We start from the raw sequence: 27000 nt of genomic DNA on the forward strand, positions 1-27000 counted from the left end.
CCCGACGCGGTTGGTTGTCTTGGAGGAGGAGGGAAGCTTGGTTGAGGCGCGAGTAGTGACGTGTCGCTCTGGGCAACGGGGATGAGGCTGGCGGGGGGCGTGGCCAGAGACTTCCACGTGGCAGGAAGCGCAGGGCGAGTTCGCGATCGGGACAACCTCCCCCCTCCCCCCCCAAGCGGCTGGAGTTCTTGCAGCTTTTTCCCAGTCTGTTGGCCTTCAAGTGGGACGCAGCTGAAGTTAAGACATGGGTCCGTCTAGTTTAACGAAACGAAGGACTAGGGTGACATGATAGCAGTCTTCTCAGGGGTTGCCACAAAGAAGAGGAAGTCAAGATATTCTCCAAAGCACCAGAAGGCCGGACGAGGAACAATGGATGGAAACTAACCAAAGGAGAGCACCAACCTGGAATTAAGGAGAAATTACTTAAAAGGGAGAACAATTGACCAGAAGTTGTGGGTGCTCCATCAATGGAGGTTTTTAAGAAGAGACTGGCACAGCCACCTGTCTGTAGCGGTATAGGGTCCCCCTGCCTGAGTAGGGGGGGTTGGACTAGAAGACCTCCAAGGCCCCTTCCTATTCTGTTATTCAGATCTACGGTGCCAGCCACCATCAAAGCAGACACCATCCAGAGCACAGAACTAAAAAAAATAGTAGTGCAAGATCGGAAGACGTGGAGAAACCTAATCCACAGAATCATCAACTGTGCCAGCCCTTCTGGAAGGCATCAGGCTGACAAGGGCTTAAGATTCTTGAAAGGCCGTTTTGCAGGGGATTGATCACTCATCACTTATTGTATTATTAGAGGAAATCGATATGCCACTGATTTCAATTGATATATTCCCCCCGACAAGCATACCTTGTTGATAGCTTGGGGTATCGTTTGCCCAACGCTAAGACCAGCTCCTCCGTCCAAAGACTTTTTCTTTCCATTTCCTTTTCAAAAACGAGACAGAGTAGCCATCGGGTACAAGTGACGAGTCTGCATTTTAAAGATCAAAGTCTTGAAGATAAGATGGTAATAAGCAAGGTCCCAAGGGGGAAGCTGTGGTTGCACTACGCACTAGGTAGGCTGATAGGCTGTTGAAAGTTGATAATTCTACATGTTATAAGACCACCACCACCCCCAATGCATGGGATTTGTTTGGATAATAAATAATATGTGCAAATACATTAATTGTATTTACCCCGTTTAGTTTACCACCCAGCCCCAACGGTTATCAAACGTTATCAAAATTAAAATTTGGCCTTTCCCCCATCCAGTTCTCACCCTGCTTTTACCAGGCTTGAAGGGCAGCCTCGGACATCTCTTTCAAAGGTATTTTTTACAGTATAATATGCATAATTTCCAAATGCTCTACATCAACCCAGAGCACTCCGACTTTCTCTTGCTCCTTCTACCTCAGTTCTTCCCTTAATGGCAGCTGTTAGTTTTTTGAAAGCAAGTTATAAACAACTGTAATAAATAACATGATTTTAGGCACTATATCAACAGCAGTAGCATTCCCTTCCTCACTTGTTTCTGCCTCCCCCCCCCCTCTTTTTTTTGGAAAATGATTTTCTTGCATTGCTCTGGTGATGTCTATTGGGCAGCATCTGAAAATGCTGCAGTTAAAGGCAAAGCTGATAATTCTATGCCATTTTTTTTAAAAAAAATCTTTATACACAGTTATTTTTCAGCATTTATACAATTCTCCCTCATTCCCTGGAAACCATCATTTTAACCCACTCTGCTCCTATCTTCTGCTTTTGGCCACAAATACCATTTTGGGTCATTTCCCAAGTCGAAAAGTTTGAATCAGGAACAGAAATACTTTGAAGCAGTTTGCAGAAAGTTTTAAGTTTTTATTCTGCCCGTCTCCTATCCCCCCATCAAAATGAGTTTCATGATTCAGTCACACAATTACTCTCTTTTTTTTTTTTTTTGAATTATCCCGTTTTCCTTTAATGGTTCAGTGTGAAAATACAAGAGAAAACATTTATCTGTAGACTGACTGCAGTTCTACAAAAACCCGAGGGCTTGTTTCTTTATTTTAAAAAAATCTCATAATGTTTAGCCATACACAAACTGACATGCATAAGGAATACTGCCTGACCACATTATAGTTCTTTGTGCATACACAATTACATATGTACACACACAGACAGATGAATACATATGAAGTTCACATATCCTGAGCTGATGAGTCCTTAATTTCAATTGCAGCTACAATCACACAGGAGCACTTTGGTGTGCATCATTCTCCCTCATCTGGGACAATAATTCCAGGTCAGGCTTCCTATCAGTATTTGAGTTGGAGGCCTTTGGAACTGACATTAGCAAATTCTCTCTTCTGCATATTGGGCTTAGCACCAGTGGCCCCTGTGTAGACTTGTGCAAGAGCCCTGTTGAAACCATTACTACCATCACCTGTTTCTCCATAGATAGGTTTCGGAATCTCCCTTGTGTACAAGTCCTCCCCTCTCCCCCCCCCCCCCGCCACCCCAGTAAGCCATCCCCAGGATCCATAAATATGTTCCTTAGAAGCATTGTTTCTTGCAAGATTTTAACAGTATATCGTCAACCTTACAACCCCAGACACAAGAATTAACAAGTTTTCATTTCAGTGCCTGACTTTACCCGTACACTTTTCAAATTTCCCTTTCAATGTTCAGAAGGTGCTTTTCAAAAGCTCCAAGGATATAAGTAAAAAACAAAACAATACATTCTGTCCTTAAGATTAGGAATTTGTTGCATCCATCAACAGCAGATTCCTTCAAAATAAAAAACCAACTAAAGTTAAGATGCCTCTTCCTGCCATCAGATGCCACGAAGAGGCAGAGCCCTCTCACCCCTCACCCCCCCCCCCCGAAATCGTAACCTTGCCCAAATGTTACATGATCCACTTTTCATTTCAGCACACAACGGGGATTACAAAATCCTGACCTGAGGTAACCATATAAAGAACTGCGACCGTTGAGAAAAATCCAACACTTGTGGTAAAGACCCCATCAGCATCAGAAAGCTACGACAATATGCGTTACAAAAACCATTCATCCTGGGAAATGGGGGGGGGGAGGTAAGGAAATGTACAAAAAAGTGCACAGAAACAGGCCCATTACACACTATAAAAACCAGCAAAGAACCTGGCTTCCAAAATAAACTCACACAAGTGTTAAAAACCCAGGTTCCTCCCACCCACCCACTCGCCCGCCCGCCCACCCAAAGTATTCCAATCTACCACTCAGTGAGATGCAAACCAATGTCCAATTGGGGCTTAAAGGAGAGAGATCACAAGGGAAAATGCACAAGGCCCTCACCCCCACCCCCGGCAGACTGTTTCCTGCCCTCCTCAGAATCACGGAAACAACGATTCTCATCCTCCCTCCCTGCTCTGGGGTTTTCAGTGTGCCAGTCGAGCAGGTGAGGAGCGTGGCGAGGGCAGTCGATCGGTGGACGAAGAGCTGCTCTGGCTGGACTGAAAATAAACCGTCTTATGAAATAGCTTGTTGCTCAGGAAGACGACCAAGGAAAAGAGGCGTAGCTGGAAGTGGCTGGAAGAGAAGACAACCTCTATTAGTTTCTTAAACTCTAGTAAGAGCCCTTTCATTCGTGGACGTAAGAGGAGTCCTCGACTTACGACCAGATGTTTAGTGACCATTCGAGAAGCTATAACAGCACAGGAAAAAAAAATGACTTTTGGCAGTTTTTCACATGGCCATTGTGGTCATGTGATCAAAAGCCAGACATTTGGCAACTGGAATGTATTTCTGACAATGGCAGTGTCCCGTGATTATCTTTTGTGACCTTCTGTATTGCTTTACAACTGTGTTACTAACTTAACAACTGCCGTGACTCACTTAACAACTGTGGCAAGAAAGATCATAAAATCAGGCAAAATGTACACAACAACTATCTTGCGTAGCAAGGGAAATATGGGGCACAATTGTGGTCCTAAGTCGAAAACTCCCTGTATTCTGCATTAGGACTTTTCAACATATCAGATTCTCTTCTTAACTCACAAAAATATCTGTTGAAAAAGGTAATGGGGTACTTACTATGCTCTTCCTGGTGTCCTGGATTCATTGGCGCTGATAATAAATAGAGGGAAAAGAATGGAGAACAAGCAGCCGCTGTGGGGAAAGGAGGCGGGGAGAGAAAATAGAAGATGTGATACAAATCTCTCTGCAGACTTTTTTAAAAAGGGGAGAATGGATAAACTACAGAATATGATGTGGATGAAAAAATCTTAATGCAGAGCACAGAGGTGAACATAAACTTTCCTTTCTATTTTGGTGCAGGGTTGTTGTTGTTTTTTACATCCTTAAACTGAATCAAGTGGAGCATGTCATTATGAGCATTTATGCTACCAAGAAATCGCACTATGGTTTTTAAATTATGGCAATCAGCTTGGGGCTATACTTGAAACAAATGTTGTTGTTTTGATAAACTCTAAGTAGAATAAACCATTATCTTAACAAGATCTGAGAATCCAACCACACATACAGGCACACGCACATACTGTATGTGTATGGGAAAATGAAGATGACAGTATAGTAAATGAATCTGTTTTTCCAAATGTTGTGCCTTAAATGTACGAGATTTCAGACCGTATTTATTAACCTGCATGCTTCTTCAATCACTGAAAAAAATTGCTCATGCGTTATGAAGTTTTGAAAGCAACCTTGGTCTTAGTTTTTAGGTACCTCTTCTTAATTTTTAGGTACACCCTTCTTAATTTTAATTGTTTTCATATTTATCTTTTACTGTTTTATAAGCTGCCCAAAGTCGCCTTATTGATGAGATGGGCAACATATAAATTTAATAATGGGCAACGTATAAATTGAATAAATACAAAATAACAAAGAACAATCCAAATATCCAGCATCCAAATGCTGTATCCACATCTTTTGTCATGCAGCTTGCCACTTAATATAACATAGCTTCCCCTACATCAGGGGTGTCAAAACTTGCATCGTCACGTTATCATCACGTGACATATCATGGTTTCCCCCTCCCCACTTCGCTAAACCGGGGGTGGGCATGGCCAGGGCATGACACATCCAACCTACGGGCTGCAAGTTTGACACTCTTGTCCTATATCATAATAATTTATTCAATGTATGTACCACCTAAGTTTTTATATAGTAGCCTCCCTCTTGTCCCCTATAGCTGACACATGGAATGGCTCAACAAATCAGAAGCAGAAAAGCCAGCATCCACGTTCTGCCCAGATTAATATTCTGGCATAACTGGAAATGGAAAATAGTACTGTACTTATAAGAAAATGTCTTGGTTTTCCTGCACTTTATCATGAAATATGCGTTCATTCACTCATGATTTAGAGCTTGTCCGACTACCCTGTTTCCCTGAAAATAAGATCTCCCCGGATAATAAGCCCAATCCGGCTTTTGAGTGCATGCGCTGAAATAAGCCCTCCCCGAAAATATTGCAACATAGAGGTGACACGTTTGCTGCCTCCTGCACCTCAAAAATAATAAGACCTCCCCGAAAATAAGGCCAAGCGCTTATTTCGGGGGGATCAAAAGAAAATAAGACCCTGTCAAATTTTCGGGAAAACACAGTATGGATGACTGTGGTTGCTTACACTTTTAAAAGGTGGACCCAATAAAATAGAACGACATTTCATGGATGTCCGGAAGAAGAAAAAGCCATACATTTCAATTAAATCTTCAGGGGCTCACAACAATACTCCAAGACCAGCTTTTCAAAAGCTTTGCTTCTAGCACTGCTCTGAGGGATTTCTTGTTCTCCTACCCCATTATCATTTACACCAGGTCTCTTTCCAGTAATTCCCTACCTACGTTTCCTCCTATCCTTCTCACAGATAAGAAAAAGGATGGCATGTCTCCAGTTTCTCAGTAGGTCACCTGATAATGTAAGAAGACTGCATTGCGGTGAGAAAGGCCAATGGTAAACCAAATCCAAAGTAATAAGGCCAGTTCCTTTCAATGTTGGATAAGCGTTGATGCATTTCAATTCCTGGCAAGAGAAAAGCCAAAAACACATGGTTCAAAGAATTAATGCTGTGATATAATACTGGATTTCATATTTCAGGAATTACGATCCCAATATTTCCTACTTCACATTCTAGGAAGTATTATGTGAATACACCTCCAACCCATGTATCAGTATTTTACTGATCACTATTGATAACGGAGACCTCCAGCCGCCGCCACCACCAGCAGGCAGAGAATAAAAAGTACTCTGTAATTTTTCAGTTCTGCTTCTGCCACTAGAGAATCTCCCAATATTCTACTGGAAAAGGGTTTGATGGGATTTGTATACATTTGCACAAAATAACCCCAATGCTTAAGAACAAAATGAGAAGATTTTTAAAAAATTAATTACCCAGTGGAAAACCAACAGGACTCACCTTTATTAAACCAACGGTATTCAAAGCAATACAGTGAGTAAAGCAGCGACATATGAAGGAGACTAATTAACTGCCCAACGATATCAATAGGAAAAAGGCTCACAATCATCCCCTGGGAAAAGCAAGAAATCAACTTTAAAAACTGTTCCCTTCCACAGAAAACTCAAGTCTGCACTTTGTTAAAAAGCGCAATTCTTTAGTCATTATGAGAAGCCCGAGACAGTAGAGGTAGTCCTCGACTTACAACCGATCGCTTAACAACCATTTGCAGTTACAATGGGCTCAAATTACTCACAACCCATCCCCCAAGTTATGACTGCCACACGACTCCCAATTGTATTTCTGCCCTTTGGCAACTGGCTCACATGTGCGACCAGTGGCAGCATCGTATGACTGCTCTTCGTGACATTTTTTGCAGTTTTCTGGCAAGAGCGATCCATTGGATAAAATGGCTCTGCGCCTACGACCACACGATTTGCTTAGTGACCGCACTTGCTTAACCACCTCTGCAAAAACAATCATATTATTGAGTCTGGTTACATGGGGCCTCAATTTACGACTGAAATTCCGGTCCAATTGTGGTCATAAATCAAGGGTTAACTCTATACTCGATTCTCTTCTCCCTTGGTACCCTCTGCTCCACTCCCAATATTAGAGCATTGGATCCCAGGTCCAAGGTCCAACACAGTCCATGACCATCATTCTTGGCTAGAAGTCCAGCTATGCACATTTGAGCAACAAACCTGGCCTGAAGCTCTCTCTTGCATGGCAGGACATGATTCCAAGAACTCTCCATTATAAACAGCTTTGAAGAAGTAGCCGTGTTAACCACTGTGACTGGGAGAGAACTACCACGTAAGTCAAACTGGCTAGCAACCTATTTATAAAAATATGGCATAATTCATTCCTTTTTTCTTTCCCAGCCCTTTCTGCTTTTCTCTACCTTGTGGTTTATTTCTTGTAAGGTCTGCCAAATGTATGGTTCTGCATTTGGATTTCCTTCAAATACCAAACGTCTGCTACTCTTAATGTCTGGGTAATCTGGATTGAGTGTTTTATGCCCATTCTTACCTGGATGAGAAAGAGAGCTTGCAGTAAGAGGTTAAACAACATGTCGGCAATGATTTTACTGACACTGGGGAAAGGCTGCGGCTTCCTTCCTGACACTTCAAATGCCAGATCAGCAATGTCCTGAAACAGAATAATCACTTACTTCGGAACAAAATGGAAGAAAATCGTTGTCCTGAATATCACTCAAAAAAACCACAGTACAATACAGGTAGTCCTTGACTTATGACCACAATTAGGAGCAGAATTTCCATTGGTAAGCATATTGATTGTTACATGAGTCACGCCAATTTTAAGAGCTTTTCGGCCATAGATGTTAAGCGAATCACTGCAATTTGTTAAGCGAACTATGCAGTCATTAAGTGAAGGTGGCTTTCCCCCTTTGACTTTACTTGTTGGAAGCTGGCTGGGAAGGTTGCAAACGGCAGGCACCTAACCCCAGGACATGGCAACCATCATAAATATTTGGGCACATGTTATCATCATATGTGGTGGACGTGTCTCAAAGCAAGAAAAAAAATGGACAAAGATACACAGTTGGTTAGAAAAGATGATAGGGAAACATAGATTATAAAACTGAATTGTGTTTATTAGGTATAATATCAGAAAAACTTGATAAGAAAAGTATGTATTTAATATTATATGTCTTAACAGCAGCAAGGATTATTTTCGCACAATACTGGGAAAATGAAGATATACCACGAGATGAAGAAATACTCAAGAAGAGACTAGATTGTGTAGAAATGGATACATTGGAACTACAAATTTAAGCAGAAAGAGGACGTAGAATATTATCAAACATGGAATTTATTTTACCAATGGCTGGAAAAATGGCCATGGATGTTAAGCAAATCACTGCAACTGTTAAGTGAACTATGCAGTCATTAAGTGAATCTGGCTCCCCCCCCCCCCTTTTGATTTTACTTGTCGGAAGCTGGCTGGGAATGTTGCAAATGGCAGGCACCTAACTCCAAGACATGGCAACCATCATAAATATATGCCGGTTGCCAATCACCCAAATTTTGATCACATGACTGTGGGAATGCTGTGACAGTCCTAAGGGAGAGGAACAATTGTAAGTCACTTTTTTCAGTGCTTCGAATGGTCACTACAAATGGTTGTAAGACAAGGACGATCTGTATGTCAAGGACTGGTTTATGTAGATAACCAAGAAGAGCTAGGCTAAGTTATCAATTTCCTCAAAAAAAAAACTACTTACCTGAAACCAAATGGCATTGACCACTTTACTGAGCACAAAGAGGGGGAGGACCCAAAGGGCACTGAAGATGGAGGTGAGAATAAATTCCAGCCAAGACCAGACATCGCCGTGTAGTGATGGGTCACCTTTCAAAACAGAAACAGCGTTTTCAACGGTAGTAAGAAAAAAGATTCATTACAATTTAGGGGCTTCACGTGAACTGCTATACCAGAAAAAGAAAATATATCTTCCTTCTATAAATCTCATCTACTGGTCACAAGTAGAAAACAGATCGGTAAATGTAGACAGGACCATAATTTTATCTTCCTTTAATTCAAGAGCGTTATTTCATCTCTACAAAGATAGTACTTTGTTCCAAGTTTGAAAATTTGAGGGCAAGGGAAGAGAAGAGTAGGATATATTCGATACAGCCAATTGTACCCTTGTCTATTATAATTGGCTAGGCACGGCACAAAGAATTATTTACTTGGCAAATGCCTTAAACAGTAATATACTTACCAATTACATGTGCTGTTGCTGACTGAAGCAGAGGGATGAATACCCGGTAGAACAAGAGGAGGCTAAGCTAAAAAATAAATAAATAAATGAATAAATAATTCAATTTTAACCACTATTTTTTAAATGTGCATGCTGCTATGGGGACAGAATGTCTTCCAAGACCCAGAAGATGCAATTCTGTGTTCTACAACTGATCTTCAATCCTGGATACCTTAGCACATACTTCATGGTTTTCCCCAAGTACATACACAAGTAAATATATGAATAACTTATCTTTACAAATATGACAACTCCAGCGCACACATACGTAGTTCTAGGGGAAATCATAACAGGGGAAAACACAGCAAAAAGAAACACTAAAATGCTATAAATACAAAGCTACAAACTTTCCCTAAACTTAAATTAAGGATATAATGTTCTTTGGATCCAAAATCAAAAAAGGTGCTTTAGAAAAATGTAAGACTACATCCCATATCCATAAGCACCCCCTTAAACAAGCTGTAGCTTTTCTAGGATTTGCACAGTGCTACGGTTCCACAATCCCAGTAAAAGATGTATCTAAGATAACAAAAATTGATGAGGGGCTGCCAACATTTCTTAACTCAAACATGTATTTCCTGGGATTGCGTGGCTATTTTCATTTGTATTAAAAACTGATTGGGTAACACTGCCTCTACCAAGGCTAAATAAAAGTTAACTATGCCTCATCTGGGAAATAGTAACGATTTCAATCACTATTCAATTTGCTTTTCAGGTTACAGCATTATCCAATTAGAAAGTTCAAGCAAGTAAGCATATTTGCAAAAAGAAGAAAGCAATTGATTCAATTATGTTGCTGTTGTTAAAAAAAGAAGTGAAAATATTCCTACCCAAAATACACCTCCATTCCATGCACAACATTGAAGTATTCGGCTTACTATCCGGGGTTCACTAAAGAAAAATAAAAGGAAGTGCAAAAATCAAATCTACATGTATTTTCAAAAAAGACATCTGTTTAAACACAGAAACAGATGGGAATGCTTGATACGGAAGCAGACTCTTTCAGCTTGGTAGTTTCAATCTATTTGCAACCATAAAAATGCAAAAGTATATATTTCCATTATTCTCATTAAATTTCAAATTGTTGGGAGCTCCATTTGTTAAAAAATATTTGGTAAAAGTTTCCAGTTTTCCTTGTTTTTCTCGGTTGTTAGGTAACCCTATCTAGACATTCATCATTTCAACTATTCAATATCATACAGATATATGTAGACATACACATACATCATACAGATATATGTAGAACTGTATGTTCCTTAGCACCCAAGAATAATTTGCAGCCTTATTAATTTTCTTTTTCATAAAATCAACTTTTTAAAAAACATGAATTACAACTATAGAAGCCACTGGGCTGGAGACTAAAATTAGTATCTTAAAATTTTCATTCCAAGTCTCTTCTTACAAAGAATCCAGTGGCTTCCGTGATGAAATTAAACAGCTATATAGAACATAGTCAGTCCCTCAAATGACACTGGCCGAGAGCTCCACATAATAGAATATTTCAAAAACCTCATTTAATTTGGTCAATATAAAATAAAGATCCCTACCAAAGTTTGCAGGATCCAGTTTGTACACAGACTACGCTACCAGAAGTGATTTCTAGGGATTCAGTGTCATCTTGGTGGTGGTACAGTGGTTAGAATGCAGTATTTGCAGGCTACTTCTGCTGACTGCCAGCTGCCAGCAGTTCGATTCTCACCGACTCAAGGTTGACTCAGCCTTCCATCTTTCCAAGGTGGATAAAATGAGGACCCAGATTGTTGGGGGCAAAATGCTGACTATGTAAAAGCTCTTAGAGGGGACTGTAAAAAGCACTGTGAAGCCGTATATAAGTGCTAAGTGTAACTGATGATAAAACACTGATAGATGATTACTGATGGCACGACACAATTCCCAAGTTTGGAACTTACTTCTCTTGCTTCCTCTCTTCGCTTTGTGCTCTTCGCTGGGCAAGCACACTAGTTGCTCTTCTTTTCCGCTGCTCTTCCCTTTTCTGCTGGATCCGAGCATCCAGCTTGGAGATTGTGCAGATCCCCCATATGGAATCTTTAATTCCCTAGAGAACATAAACATCTAAATTCAGCATACAGTATACAATTCAACAGAGTGTATGCAGGTAGTTCTTCACCAACAGCTGTTTGTTTAGTGACCATTCAAAATTCCAACAGCACTAAAAAAAGCGATTTACAGCCAGTCCTTCTACTTATGACTGTTGTAGCAACTCCACAGTCACATGATCAGAATTTGGTAATCAGCAGCTATTTACTATAGCTGCAGAGTCTCAGAATCATGGATTTACCATTTGTAACCTTGCCAGCTGGCTTCTGACAAGCAAAACTCAAATTCTGCAAATAGTTCCAAATCCCTAACATGTATGAAAAATCCAGATTTTGAAAATGTATTTCAAAATTATTAAATGCAAATGATAAACAGTTAGATGCTTCAGTATTGGGACTACAGATCGTGCTGGCTTGCCAACCACTCATTCAGTGGCTGACGTTATGGCAGCACTGAAAAAGATTTACAGCTGTTCCTTGAAGTTGCAGTTGTCACAATCCCTCCCTTCCCCCCGCAGACACACGATCACCATTTGCAACTTTTTCAGCAGGCTTCCAACAGTCAAATGGGGAAGCCATCAGGAAGTCACCAGTCACAGTCACCTTACATTAAACTTAACGGCCTACAGTGATCTACTTATTGGCCACAGTCAGAACTGATGTTGCAAGTTGGCACAGCCATGTAATGTTTCACTTAATATCCGCACTACTTAATGACAGACCCACCAGTCCCATTGTGGTTGGTAAGTGAGGACTATCTGTATGTCAGAGCAGCAAGATCTGAAAGCCTTCAGAAAGCCCGTTCGTGACTAGTGCGCTAATAAAAGCTTGTAATAGTAATCATATTTCATTAATTTAATCAGTAAGTGAAAACCAGAAACTAAATGAAGTATATGTTTACCCTGGCATTTGACTCAAAAACAAAATGTGGTCCCTAATTCAAGACAGATTGTGCACCCCTGCTGCAAATCCAAATTTAAACATCTGTTGACTGCATATTTTCTTCTGAATGTCGAAATGCACTCCAGTTAGATACTTCAAATGTCTGAGATAAGTTGGTTACTTGCTCTAGATTTTCTTGTTTCTGCTGACCAGTTGTCATGACTCAACTTTCAAACAATTCTACCTGGGTGACTGAGAATCTTCATTGACATCTTGTTTCTCCTGATTTTTTTCTAAATCAGATATCTAAGCAACTGCCCAGTGATTTTCTAGTTAAATCTAATCCTTTAAAACAAGACTGGACAACCACTTGTCCGAAATGGCATAGGGTATCCTCCTTGAACAAGGGGTTGGACTAGAAGACATACAAGGTCCCTTCCAATTCTGTTATTCTGTTCTGTTATTCTAATATTCATTATTTGATCACGAATATAATGGCATCACAGTTCAGAAACTCTCCAATTACTAAGAATCACAGAGTTAGACACAAGGATATTACACTTGAGCTTAACCTAAATGCTGAGAAACTACCACAGTTAGAGTTGGTCCTGATATGGATTTATTTGATAATTACACATGGTTTGTGAATGAAGTCCTGGAGGTTCCTAAAACTTCCCTTCTTCATACTGCCAAAGACAGATTTATGGGAACTAAATAAATGTTAGTGTCTGAAACAATCTAAAATCCAATCTTATCTTACATACACTGTCATGTATAACAACAAGAATAAAAGGACGTACTTACCCTGATAAGATCATTAAGGAAGATCTTGACGCTATCTGCCATATCTACGCCAGCATTGTCTCGACATCTAAAGCTATCAACTACAAGGTGTAGGGAAGAAATGATCCCAGGCCTGTCTCATTGTGAAAACATGAGAAATTGGTAATCTGACAAAAGAACAAAAAAGATAGCTGTAAGTGAAGCAATGAAATTGATGTTATGATTATAAATGGTGTGTATTTGTCCTTAATCATTCTTTAATTCATATGGATCATGAAAAAGGTTTACTTTCCAAGACCATATTAAATCATTTTAAACATGCTTCTTCCAGACCACAATAAACATCAGTGCTTAAGATATTCCAAGAAGAAGCAACAACAAATAATACAATGCTCCAAATATTCAAGTTTCATGTTTGGGGTGTGGATGATATATAAAATCATGGCAAAAAATGTTTAAGATGTCACAGCAGCTTAGCAGAGATGGTTTCCATTAAACACAAGTGAGACCAACATCCACCCACAAACATGCCAAGCCCATTCTCAGCCCCAATGAGATGTCAGCCCAAACTATTCTGGTTCTCTACTTGCTGTCATTTTCTGACCTATTTTATATTATTCATTTCTGTTTCTATAAATTAATAAATATGCATGTGTATCTTATTTATCATTCAAACATTTTTAGTTTAAAAAAAATCACAAAATACAAAGTATTCACAACTAGAATTTTATCTTTCAAACATCTGTCTTTTCTTATATTTTTCAAAGTTCTTTCAACTCGAACAATGCTTCAGAGTGACCAAAATACCACTGACCAAAGTAAACCAAAGAAAAAATTAATTTAGAATGCAAGCGATGGCAAAACAAATGGTGATATACTGTGAGAAAAATTCTCCAAAGAAATCAGGCTGGATGCCAATGAAATAAGAATAGTGATCTTTTATTAACAAACAATTAACTGGACAATTTCTCATTTTTATCTGTGAAGTTAAAATACAACTCTAACAAAACTGCTTCTAGAAACTAAAATAATTATAACCTGAAGCAAGATGGAAGGGTTAGTGAAGGGGTTGATACCAGGATAAAAATTAATTTAATTACTAAATTCAATTAAAGGTAGTATGATTACTCATAATATTCTCTCAAAGGATATGGATGCCAAGGGAAAGTAATATAGGTCTCTAGAACATCAGACTGTGACCTCTCCTATAAATACCAAGATCACTTGGCATAAAATTTAACAATATTTATTATTTATTTATTTATTTATTTTATTGAACTTATTAGTCGCCCCCTCTCCCCACAGGGACTCGGGGCGACGTACAGAGCAATAATCAAGATAGCACCATAAAATCGTGCAGAGGAGGTAAAAATAAGTCCATAAATAAGCATACTTACAAAGTTTAAAACCCCAAAAATATTAAAAACAAAATGAAGAAACCTATTTTGTCATAAATCAATTCAGATCTCCACAATAATTATATATACATTACAGAAAATATAAATCAATACATGTACTGAATTTGAATCTAAACCTCTTCCAAATTAACTCTCAAATGGTTCGTATTTCAAACCAAAATTATTTTATCTGCAGCTGCAGTAGTAAGACTTAGATGAAAAGGATGAAGTACAAACTTTCAAAGGTCTGAGGTTATTTGTAAGGAAAACTTTCAGTCTCGAAGAACTGATCAACTCCAGCATTACAATATGTAGAAACCACACTAAATCATGTCATTTGAGAACTATTACTATTCCCTATTACTATTACTGCATGCTGTACAGTACTCATTCATCCTCTTGCCAAGACAGAATTGCTCCGAGTACTGTGTTTAAAATAATGTTTGAAATGCAACTGAAATCATGTTTCAGTTTAGAGGTACTATGCCACTTTCTAAAACGTGTTTATTTTAACTTTATTGAAGCCCTGTCATAAATGCCTGTGTTATTGCCCCAATTCCCAGAATAGAAATATCTGGCTCTGAGAAAAATCATATATTAACTAAATTTACTGAACAACCTTGTAGGTGCAGCTAAGCCTGAAAAAATAACTACATGACTGATAAGTTTCTAGTAGGCTTCGAAACATTGCACCAGACTCCTTTTGATAAGATTAACTCGGATTATTCTTTGATGTGCTGCAACAGACCATCTGAACTACTTGCTAACAGTGTCTATTTGCTTGCTGAACGAGAAGGAAACTTCTTCAAATGGAGTGCCTTACAATGTTATAAACAAACATTTCCCTACAGGAGAAAGCTTCAAAGTAATGAACGAAACAGAAAAAAGAGAAGGGAAAAGCTTCAACTCCAAAAAGATTGCAAAGCAGTCCAGTTCAAATTTAAGGATTTGGGTGTAATATGAAGAAGGGAGGAAAAGGGCATGGGTAGAAGAAACAGAGACTCCAATGCAGGTAATCCTTGACTTACGACCCACAATGGAGCCAAAGTGAGACATTTGTTAAGTAAGTTTTGCCCCAACCTTTCTTCCCACACTTCTTAAGTGAATCACTGCAGTTGTTAAGTTTGGGTCACAGCTGTTAAGTGAATCTGGCTTCCCCATTGACTTTGCTTGTTAGAAAGCTGCAAAGGGAGATCACAGGACCCCATGACACCGCAACGGTCATAAATATGAATCAGTTGCCAGGCGTCAGAATTTTGATCTGCAATGGTTGTGAGAAAAATGGTCATAACCCATTTTTTTTTTCAGTGCCATTCTAACTGCCACTAAGCAAACTGTTGCAAGTCGAGGACTACCTGCAGCAGAGAGAGTCTCAATAACTAAGGGCTGAAACTGCAGGCAATGTGGTTGTTGCCTAGTTGAGCAATGAAATACCTTCAAGTAAACAACCAAGCTGAGAGCTTGAGAGGGCACCAAGGAAATAGAAAGACTGCGGGTGATGTTGTTATTATTAATCAGAACCTGGAAGTCCGTGAGGCCGCTGCTTTCTTTTAGCCCAACCTACCTCACAGGGTTGTTGTTGTGGGGAAAACAGGAAGCAGGAGCGCTAAATAACACTGCCTTGAATTGCACAAAATAAAAAAAAACCGAGATATTGTCGTTATTGTTCCCTCCAAACACAGCCTTAGACCTAAGTGTTTAGGGCGGGGTGGAGGGTCCCCGTCCAGGTGTCTCGAAAGGACTACAATCCCCATCATCCCCATGCACTACACCTTGCTGGCCAAGGATCGAGAAAGATGCGGCCCGGTTTCCCCGGGCAAGAACCCGCCTCAGACACGGCAATGGCAGAAAGGGAAAGATAAACTCGGCCGGAGGGGCCACGGCAGCAACGGGGAACGACTGGAAAGGCGGGCGAGCAGTGGGCGATGGGCTTTGTAGTCAGGCCCGCCGGGGACGACGCGAAGTGACCAAGAAAAAAAAAGGGGGGGCAGCGAAGCGGGAAAATCCGCAATCCGGGGAAGCCCGAGACAGATCCCAGAGGAGAAAAGCGGGAAGCCGCCTCCCTCCTCCAGCCAGCCAGCCCAGACGGCCGTCGATACTTGCCAGTCCAGGCCTCCCGGGGTCCGCGACGGACAGGCCGCCGCGGCCGTCAGCCTTTCACTCCTCAGGCAGCACCGGGCTGGACGCCACTGCGCACGCGCGACTCGCCTCACATCATTCTTCCCCCACCCCTCTCCTTCCTCCTCAAGCCTCGCCAGGGAGCATCCCAGGCTTCGACGGCGGCGATGCGCATGCGCTCCCCCGCCAGGAAAGACATGCGCAGTTCAGAAGCCTCGAGGGGGCCGCGTGGGCCGAGCGCTTATTCTCCTCACCGCAGTCATTTGCGCGTGAGGGAGTTTCGTGTATTTATTTATTTATTTTCATCTATCCCAGTTCCCGTTTACGGACAGTCCTCAACTTACCACCGCGCTTGAGCCTAAAATGTATGTTGCTAAGTGAGTTTGCCCCGTTTTACGACTTTTCTTGGCCACGTTTGTTAAGTGAATCACGGCGTTTGTTAAATTAATACCACGGTTATTAAGCGAATCTGGCTTCCCCGTTGACTTTGCTTGTCAGAAGGTTGTGTTGGAAGTTATCACCCAGTCCTCTCCCAGAAAAATGAAATATCCTAGGAAATATTGATAAGGCAGAATATTATATTTTCCTGGATGTGAAAAAGGGAGAAACACATTTTAAACACAAAGTAAATTCCTGCAGCTTCCGGCCCATCCCCACTTTGTCAATGGGCCATTAAGAAGGCCAAACTAGTCCACTTTACATAATAAAGAGTTCTCCTCTTCAACTCCAGAGTGATGGGATTAAGGCAGGATAATAAGCCTTTACTCAACTGACCACATGGCATCTGAACTCAATCAAACCTGGATTCAAACTCAGCCTAGAGGGTTGCCCTTGCACGGGCCCATGGGAGTCTGGCAACCAATCAGAATACATTTCTTACACAGGAACAGGAAACAGAGAGGTGGGGCAGAACAGATTATAAAAAGCCCTGCAAGGCTCTTCTCTTCCCTTCTCTTCTTCTCCACCAACATTGAAGCATGTGATCACCTTTTCTGTTCAGGACTCAAGCCATGCGGTCCTGTCCACCATTAAAACCATCTTTCCAAGCAGCCTCCATGTCTCCAGTGTCTTTTTCCCCACTTGGAGCCGAACCCAGAAGGACATTTCTTCCAACAGTTGTAAAATGTAACCGTGTGGCCCAAGGGCACTGGAACAGTCGTAAACGTGAGTCAGTGGTCAAGCATCCAAATGTAAATCACAGTGACCATGAGGCTGCTGCATTGGGCGTAAGTCTGAAAAATGGTCCTAAATCACTTTTTTCAGTGCCCTTGTAATTTTGGTTACTAAGTGAACTGTTGTAAGTCGAGGGCTACTTGTACATTGCTCTGCATCGGTTCCTCTTTGCAGATGTACAAAAAAACAGTGGCTGTAGGTTTTAGGAAGAATATATTCATAGGAAAGCTTATACCCGAAATTGCATGAAATCAAAGCGGAGATTGCGCACAAATGACATGAAAAAGCCACTGGACACGAAAGAGAGAAGTCAACCCGACCTGAAACCACCCAGCCAACAGGGACCCACAGTAACACAGCGGGCCCTGAAACCAGCCCCAAATTGTCCAAATTGAGGGATCTCTCTGAGACATGGATGTGGACACAGGGTCATATAAAACCATGGTGTCTTGTCCGACTATTAAGAAGGCCGTTCCAGGGCTACAAAGGAGCAGCTGAAACCACAGAAGCTTCTCCTAAAAAACTATCAGCATTACAACTCAAGTTTAAAAAATTTGTCGCACCCAGGATCCCCCCTATTGCCCCTATTATTCATCTTAACATTAGAGGTACTACTATTGGAAATTAGACAGAAACAACAAAATAGAAGGTCTAAAAATTAAAAAAGAATATAAAGTCCAAGCATTTGAGTATTAGCAGAGTGTCCTGCCTCTTCACTCGACCCACATCTAATATTATTCCTTGTTGATGTATAAAAAAAGAACAGTTGTACGTTTTAGGAAGAACATTCATAGGAACCCTTATAAAAGAAAATGCAACAAAAATTCTACTCAGATTTAGTTTAACCTTTTAAAACTTTGTCAAAATGGCCATTTCCCCAAAATTTGAATAATGCTGACATCCCACAATGGTTGCCCCACAAGGACTGACCAAAATGCTGCAGAAAAGGGACTTTTATTTTTTTTTGTTTCGGATGATCCAGTCCAAAAACTGATTTCCTAAAGTAAATCCCATATATTAGGGATCCCTCCAATATCAACTCTTGTTAATGTGATCGTATCTTGGAAGAGAAAGGAGCATTTTCAAACAGATTGCACAAAGGTATGAAGGGAAAAGAAATGTTTTATTTACCTACCTAGAGAACAGGCATCCTGAAAGCAGAAAATGAGCAGTCCAAAAGTCAGGAGCATGCAGTTCGAATGTATCATAGTGGTGAAAGCAAATATCTGATGCAGAGTAGAGCCATTTTATAAATTATCCAACAGTGAAGTACACCTAGTCATATGATTGGAACACCAAGGTGCACTTCCCCAAAATCTAAATTGTTCAGATACGAAAATGGTTACTCCAAGGACTGACTGGGAATACTACAGAACAGTGATTTTATTGGGAGTCGATAAATGTCTTTAGAATGAGGGATCGAATTTTTAGAAGTTTATTGACTGTTCATGTAGCTGGAAAAAAGAGGTCATACGTAGCGATCCTGAGTACAGTTCCACCTGTCATCCATAAACAGGTCTACATAGAGCATGGCAAATAAGTAAGCAATTGTACCCTAATTAAATGAAAACATGAGGAATGGGATGCAAAGGAAAGAGATATCTTTCTGTCCTTGCAAACCGCTTTTGTTTTTATCAACTCTATATTTGCTGAATCTCCCATTTACCATTACATAACTCTTTCCCCAAATTCTAAGGGGAAACAGGCTGTAGGCTGCAAACATAAAATTTTATTATTTTTTTCAATGTATTTGCTTAATATCTATAGCGATCCATCTCTAATTGATTCTGGATTGCGAATTCTTCTAAAATGTATGTGCGTTGTTGCTCTTCCCACCCCCACCCCACTCCCATAAATTCTCTAGATAACTAGTCCTTCCCATTATAATAGTGTCAGGTGGGAAGGAAGGAATGGTTTATCCATAGATTTGGTTTAGACTTTTTCTTTCAGAAACACCAGCTCATCCCAAAAATATGCCTGTCCTCATGTACCTTTTATGAAAATGGAACAGGCCTCCAAGCATTGTTCATATGGTTATCCCAAAATTAAGGGGTGACAGGGAATAATGAAGTCAATCTAAAATGGGGAGAGCTTTCCACCACCCATTTAAAGTCATTGTTTAGTGTGGAGGTAGGCCATCTTGTATGTGGATATACAAAATTCTGCCTTTGGTTGAACCTAAAAACCTAAATTTGGGTTAGAGGCAACCTAAAACTAAAAAGTGAACCAGTCTGAATAATCACGAAGTGAAATACAAATGTTCAAACAAATATCTGGTGCTCTCTCAAGCCACTTTTTGTATGCACAATATGAAATGCAACTGAACTTTCATGCAGTTGGAATCATGAGTTGATATGTAAGGATCTGAAGTACAATTCTGCTCTAACTTCCTACCTCCAAACTGGTTAAGTGCTAAACAAATTGTGGTGTCCTGTTTGCAATGTTGTTGATGATCTGACGGAGTAAAGGGAGCAATGGAAACAGTACTTTAGAGGCAGAATGTTAGGGTTCAAATCATTTGTATGTTTATTTAACAGAATGCTTAGAATTCCATGCATGCAAAGTGTTTCAGTGGGATAGTCCATGGAAGTTTGGATTCCTTCTCCAGCTGCTGAATCCACCCCATCTATCAACCCAATCAGGAATTGGAGTCAGCCTTGCCCTGGAAAGGAAATAATGAAAAGAAGCTATCAACAGTAGATTTTTCAGTTGTGTGTGTAATTGCTATGTGATCCTCTTTGACAATTGAGTGTGGCAACGCTCACATAACCATTTTCAAGGAAAATTGTAAAAACAAAAAGCTACTTTTAGGGCACTTCTTTATGAAAGTTCTTTTCATGTTTTTAACTTTCTAAATGTTTACTGATTGATCCCAATAATGAGCTCCAGTTTCGCCTATTACTAGTACAGAACCTAGATTGCAAAACTTCCCTACCTTGCTTTTACAATCTTTTAGGCATTCTTCTTCAGTTAAATAGTTGTTTTCATTCCCTCCACATCTACTAAAAACAAAATTCATGCATGTCCCAGTTTGATTGATTGATTGATCCCAATAATGAGCTCCAATTTCTCCTATTGCTAGTACAGAACCTAGATTGCAAAGTACTTACCAGTAATTTTACATTCTTTTATGCATTCTTCTTCGGATAAGAAGTTGTTTTCATTCCCACCACATCCACTATAAACAAACATCGTACAGTCCCCAGTTACTGTGTCGAAAAAAAAGTGAAGAGTAGGAGTTTTGCATGGTCCTATTATTGGTCGAAGTGTACATTTCTCAGGAAATGGAACTGAAATTGAAGAGAGGAAAATAAGACCTCCATTGATGAATCACCCACTACATCTGAAAGCAAGCTGTTCCATTGGTTAATTGTCCTCACTGTTAAGATGTTTTTCCTTAATTCCAAGTAGTTTCTCTCCTTCATTAGTTTCCAACCATTATTTTTTGCCCTGCCCGCTGGTGCTTTGGAGAATAATTTGATTCCATCTTCTTTGTGGCAGCCGCTCAAATATTAAAATACTGCTACCATGTAACCGTTAATTATTCTTTTCTTTAGTCTAGCCCGACAGTTCTTCATATGTTTTAATCTCCAGGCATTTAATCATCTTACTTGCTTGTCTCTGAACTTTTTCCAAAGTCTCAACATCTTTTTTGTAGTATGGTGACCAAAATAGGTTGCAGTATTCAAGGTGTGGTCTTACTAGGGTTTGTAAAGCAACAATAATACTTTACACGATCTTGATTCTATGCCTCTCTTTATACAACTCAGGGTTATATTAGCTTTTCTGGCTGCTGCTGCACATTGCTGGCTCATATTCAAATGGTCATCCACTAGGACCCCAAGGTCTCTCTGTTTTTGAGTCACATCTCACTTAATCTATACTTACACCTTTGATTTTTCCTGCCTAAATGTAAAGCTTTGCTTTTCTCCACATTAAAATTGATTTTGCTGCATGGGGGCCCTTGTTCCAGTGTGTCAATATCTTTTTGAAACCTGAGTTTATTTTCTGGGGTGTTGGCTATGCCCACCAGTTTAGTATCATCTGAAAATTTGATGAGTTCCCCTTCTATTCCCTCATCTTGGTCATTTATAAAGATATTGAAGAGTTTTCAGATCAATGATTGTAGACAAGAGTAATATGTTATTTGTTTTAATGGTTATGACAAGGCAAAGATTTCTACCTTACCAGAATTTTGACATGTAGCTCTGCATTGAGACCAATATGCAAAGTTGTTTTTATTTCCTCCACATCCACCAAAAATGAATTCCTCACAGTTCCCAGTTGCTGTATTAAAATAAAAACGATGAAACGAAGCTTTGCACCGTCCTACTTTTGCAGGAAGATTACACATCTCTGGAGTTCCACCTGAAAATGTAAAGAGGAAAATAAGACGGACTCTCCCCCTTAAGAAAACCCAGAAGATCATTGCATGAATATATATTGTGTTCTGACTTTTGCTCTCCCCAGCCTCCAGAGGCTTTCCTGAAGCCTGGGGAGGGTGAAAAACGAACCCATCCGGAAGTTGGGAAACGAAGTTCGGGAGCCTTGGGAGGTCATGTGGGTATGTGCGGGGGGAGTCACGTGTGCATGCACGGGGGGGGGTGTCACGCATGCATGCACAGGTGGGCAGGGAGGATGAAGTGGGCACACGTCATGCTGTCGCACTTGCACACAATTTTGGCACACCATAAGAAAAAGGTTTGACGTGACTGGTATAGGGCAGCGATGGTGAACCTTTTTTGGCTCGTGTGCCATAAGTGGGGGGGATCGCAGGGGGGTAGTGTGTGGGCGTGCGGCACCCATAATGCAATGTGCAACCACTACCCCAGTGTGCATGCGCGCACTACAGGCGTTTCCCCCCCCCCATTTTTTGCATGCTTCTTTTGCCCTCCCCAGGCTCCAGAGGCTTTATAGGAGCCTGGGGAGGGCGAAAAGAGCCTCCCCCCCCCAGATGCCCTCTAGAGGCTTCATGAGCTTCCCTGAAGCCTCCGGAGTGCAAAAAAACGGCCCTACGGGCAAACCGGAAATTTGGAAACGGACTACGGGTTTGCTCAGAGGGTCGTTTTGAGCGCTCCGAAGGCATGAGGGACCTTCAGGATGCTTCCCTGAAGCCTCCAAAGCAGTCAAAACGAACCTCCGAGCAAACCGGAAGTCCGTTCCCGAACTCCCAGTATGCCCCTTGGGGCCTTTTTTTTTGTGCTCCGGAGGCTTCAGGGAAGCTCATGAAGCCTCTGGAGGACCTCCGGGGGGGGCGAGGCTCTTTTCGCCCTCCCCAGGTTCCTATAAAGGCTCTGGAGCTTGGGTGAAGGTGAAGGTGAAAAATGGCTTTAAAAAAGGGTGGACTCAGCTGGCCAGTACTCACATGCGCGCTGGCCAGCTGACAGGGCAGCGCCTCACGTGCCCTGACAAATGGCTCCGCGTGCCACCTGTGCCATCACTGGTATAGGGTATCCTGCTTCAGGAAGGGGCTGGACTAGAAGACCTCCTAGGTCCCTTACAGGTCTATTCTGATTCTGATTCATCTGTTGCTTATTGTACAAAAAACAGTAGCTGAAGGTTTTAGGAAGACTGTATTATTAATAGGAAAGCTTTTTTTTTTTTTTTTTGTTATATTAGCGCACCATTGGAAAGACTTCACTTTCTTCCTTACCATGACGTTGACATTCTCTTATGCATTTGTTCAAAGTTTCGAAGTTATTGTCATTGCCTCCACATCCACTATAAAGGAACATCATACATGTCTTAGTTGCTGTGTTGAAAAAGTAGCGAGATATATGCCCTTCACATAGTCCTATTGTAGGGGTATGTGTACATTTCGTGGGATATACAACTGAAAGTGAAAACAAGAAAATAAAACAGACTGTCCCTTTTAAGGAAATCCAGAATATCACCTCATGAAAATATACTGTATTCTGACTCCAGAGTCCAGGGCAACGTGAATATTTGAGCATCTACTGGAAAAGTAAATCCTGAGCAATCCGCTCCAAACATCAGAATGAGTGAAAACACGTTGTCTGCCCTAACATAGTGAGAATACTCAGTCATTCCCAATTGCCATTAGAAGCCCTGCAAGGAACTGAAGTTCAGCCTGGCAGACGCAAGCTCATCTACCCATAAGCAGAGTCACTACTACCCCACCATTCCTGAGACTTCTGGGAAGGATTGAGAAAGTCATTAGAAAAAGCTTTCATCCCATTTGCTTGAAGGTTATGACTTGTATTCCGGCAGATAGAGGAGAAGCCCTTTCTGGATTTAAGTATTTATGGTGCCTGCTTAAGAGTAGAAAAAAATAATATGTTGTTTATCTACCAGCTCCCAAATACATTGTTGCTTGTTGATGTATAAAAAAAACAGTAGTTGTAGGTTTTAGGAAGAATGTATTATTCATAGGAAAGCTAATGAAAGGAAATAGAACAAAAAATTATTTTAACCTTTTAAAACTTTGTCAGAATGTTCATTTCCCCCAAATGTGAATAATGGTGACATCCCACAATAGTTACCCCTCAATTAAGGACCAACTGAAATACTGCAGAAAAGGAACTTTTATTCTGTTTGTTTCAGATGATCCAGTCCAGAAACTGGCTTCGTAAAATAAATACCATTTGTTAAGAGTCCTTCCAACATCCAACTCTGTTGTTAATGTTGGGAGAGAACGGGACATTTTCAAGCAGATTGTATGTAGGGAAAAGAAACATCTTATTTACCTACCTTCAGAACAGGCATCCTGAAAGCAGAAAATGAGCAGTCCAAAAGTCAGGAACATGCAGTTCGAATGAACCATGGTGATGAAAGCAAGTGTTTGATGCGAAGTTGAGCCATTTTATTAATTATGCAACAGTGAAGTACACCTGGGCATTCATGTGGTTGGAACACCAAGGTCCATTCCCCAAAATCTGAATAATATTTTACAGTCCAACGACCGACTCGGAATACTACAGAACAGTAAGTTTTATTAGGAGTCGATAAGCTTCTTTAGAACGAGGGATCGACTTTTTAGAAGTTTATTGACTGTAATAAACTGGAACAAAGAGGTCATAAGTAGCGATCCTGATTACAGGTCCACCTGTCATCCATAAACAGGTTCTACATAGACCATGGCAAATAAGCAAGCAATTGTACCCTAATTAAATGAAGGCATGAGGAAAGGGATGCAAAGGAAGGAGATACAACTACCAGCACCACCTCCTCCCAGTCGTTTTATCTTTCTGTCCTTGCAAACCACATTTGTTTTTATCAGCTCTCTACTCTTCTGTACATTTGCACAATGAAAGTTCTCATCTTTTTCTTTCCAGGGTTTTGTCTAATCCAGTGGTTCTCAACCTTCCCAATGCCGCGACCTTTTAATACAGGTCCTCGTTGTGGTGACCCCCAACCATAGAGGAGCAGTGTCTCGGTTCCTAAGACCATTGAAAATATGTGTATTCCGATGGTCTTAGGCGATCCCTCTGAAAGGGCCATTCAACCCCCAAAGGGGTCCCGACCCACATGACTCTTAACTCTATGCCTTTCTCGTGAACCATTTGCTTTTTTATCCTTTACTTCTTTTGCAATTTATTTCCTCTACTTCACTGAATCACCTTAATTTACTTCTTTATTCATTCCACAATATAAACTCTTGACCTTATCCCTTGTTGTTCTATCACACAGTTTACGCACGCCTTTCCCATCTGTTTATCTTCCTGGGGTGTCCCAGCCAGGTGTCCCAACTTTCAGTTCCATAGAGCAAAGTTGGCAAAATCCTACTCTTATTACACTCACTTTCTCTTTTTTCATGACATATCAGGGAGCCCAAACTTCTTTTCTAACTTTCTACCAGCATTTGAATAGGTTAAAATGTGTCATCCCGTCTTTCGTACATTTTACCAGGTGCCATGGCCAGCTCGGCCTTTGATAGGGAGACCAAGAATGAGCATTCCAGAAAACCTGGGTGAACTGCTCCCTGAGTTGCTGAAGAATGAGGATGTTGTGATGCCCAGAAAACAAGAGATCCAGTTGGTCCTGGTGCTGGTTCTGCTCTCTGAAGATAAGGAGTCTGAGCAAGGACTCAACACTGGTAGAGCAGAGCAAGAACATTCTGCAAGGCTCTTCGCAAGAAAGGAGCCTCATTCTTCCAAATAAGCACCACTGGGGCTGCTTCTGCTTAAGAAGAACAGAGGTCACGCCTCTTTATTGGCAACAACTGATTGTTCACCCAGACCAGAGGTGGGTTGTTCCTTTCGAGACCAGTTTGGGAGAACAGGTAGTGGTAATTGGGCATGGGTTGCGCTGGCTGGCCACGCCCCTGAACCAGCCCACTCCAATGCTCACCCTCCCTCACCTTCACTACGTGCATCCACAAAACTGCCTCCTCCTGCCTACACACAGGTAAGCATTCATGCTAGCCTAGCACACACACACACCCCAGCCAGCATCCCCCGAAGCCTCCGGCATTTCAGGCGCCCCCCTCCCCTTGCAGCTCCAAGCCGCGGGGAGGGCAGTGGGGGTGAGATCTCAGCACTTTTTCCACTGGCAGGAAAAATGCTGAGGGGGATTCTCGCTCACCTTTCGCCAGCTATCTGGAGCTCCAAGTGGGGGAGGGGGCGGTGAGTTCCAAGGGCGGGTTTGCAAACAAGGTGCAAAGCAGCTCTCAAAGAGAATGAAGTGGGCGTGGCACACCCTGAGCTGCCGCTTCTTCGCAACAGCCGAAGATGGAAGTAGTGGCTCTGGGTGCACCACACCCGCTTCGTTCTCTGGCCCCTCTCCTTCCCTTGCTTGGCTGCTACTACTGGGTTGCCACCAGTGTGTGTGTAGGGGGGACATGTACTGTTCAGCACTCAGGTAGAAGCAGGGGTCCTACTGCAGGTGGGGGGGGGTCATTTCTAAGGATAAGCGCCCGGGGATTCTCTGCTTGGCACATACTGGACTGACCGACCACATCACCTTCTCACCCCGGGAACCTTTGGTGCTTCTTGGAGCCGGCAGAGGCACCCACCCAAGTAAGGGGGAGAGAGAGCTCTCCTGTCACTCAGTGGGCTCCTCGTAACTCAACGGACTGATGTCACAGGAGGGCAGGAAAGAAGCCGGTCTTGGGAGAGACCTTCCCTCCCTCTCCAGGGAGGATGGGCAGGGAGAGATGAGGCGAACTGGTTTGAACACAGATGGGCAGATTGTGGCTGCCGCCTCCTTCACTTGTTGGGGCGGGCACAGCAAGATGCATGTTGTAGCAGGCCTGTGCTGCGTGTCTGGATGAAGACAGTGTGCAGGAGGGCAAGTTCCTTCTCTCTCTCTCTCTTCGCCCACCCGCCTCCTGCTACTTTTCCTCCCGCTCCTCCCCTGCGTTGCCTGGTCACAAGGGCTGAAGAAACGATGGCAGCAAGTTAAGCAGAGACAAGAGGATGCTCGGAGGAGCA

The 27000-nt window shown here is 41.6% G+C and overlaps 2 protein-coding genes across 4 annotated transcripts; both read right to left on the reverse strand.

Annotated features, from left to right (window-relative positions):
- Nucleotides 1–1828: 1828 nt before the first annotated feature.
- EI24 (EI24 autophagy associated transmembrane protein) lies at nucleotides 1829–16569 on the reverse strand. 3 transcript variants are annotated; one of them, XM_081961164.1, is made up of 12 exons: nucleotides 16417–16569; nucleotides 15882–15933; nucleotides 12942–13087; nucleotides 11109–11254; nucleotides 10029–10089; nucleotides 9160–9226; nucleotides 8662–8786; nucleotides 7446–7565; nucleotides 6375–6486; nucleotides 5869–5980; nucleotides 4036–4110; nucleotides 1829–3531 (listed from the first exon to the last, which is right to left on the reverse strand). In XM_081961164.1, exons 3-12 carry the CDS (start codon nucleotides 12981–12983, stop codon nucleotides 3381–3383), a joined length of 1011 nt encoding a protein of 336 aa, XP_081817290.1. In that variant the 5' UTR covers nucleotides 12984–13087; nucleotides 15882–15933; nucleotides 16417–16569; the 3' UTR covers nucleotides 1829–3380. The 3 variants fall into 3 exon arrangements, with proteins under 3 accessions (XP_081817290.1, XP_081817291.1, XP_081817292.1); XM_081961165.1 differs by lacking the exon at nucleotides 16417–16569 and adding an exon at nucleotides 16090–16360 and having other exon boundaries at nucleotides 15882–15937; XM_081961166.1 differs by lacking the exon at nucleotides 15882–15933 and having other exon boundaries at nucleotides 16421–16553.
- A 3593-nt stretch (nucleotides 16570–20162) lies between these two features.
- On the reverse strand, nucleotides 20163–26229 carry LOC309396120 (kunitz-type serine protease inhibitor bitisilin-3-like). Its single transcript, XM_081960921.1, has 5 exons — nucleotides 26153–26229; nucleotides 23262–23329; nucleotides 21797–21976; nucleotides 20719–20898; nucleotides 20163–20270 (listed from the first exon to the last, which is right to left on the reverse strand). The coding sequence occupies exons 3-5, from the start codon at nucleotides 21960–21962 to the stop codon at nucleotides 20260–20262; spliced, it is 357 nt and encodes a 118-aa protein (XP_081817047.1). The 5' UTR covers nucleotides 21963–21976; nucleotides 23262–23329; nucleotides 26153–26229; the 3' UTR covers nucleotides 20163–20259.
- Between the last annotated feature and the right edge of the window lie 771 nt (nucleotides 26230–27000).

Source organism: Natrix helvetica (assembly GCF_964273705.1).
Source record: "Natrix helvetica genome assembly, chromosome: 8".
Lineage (NCBI taxonomy): Eukaryota > Metazoa > Chordata > Lepidosauria > Squamata > Natricidae > Natrix > Natrix helvetica.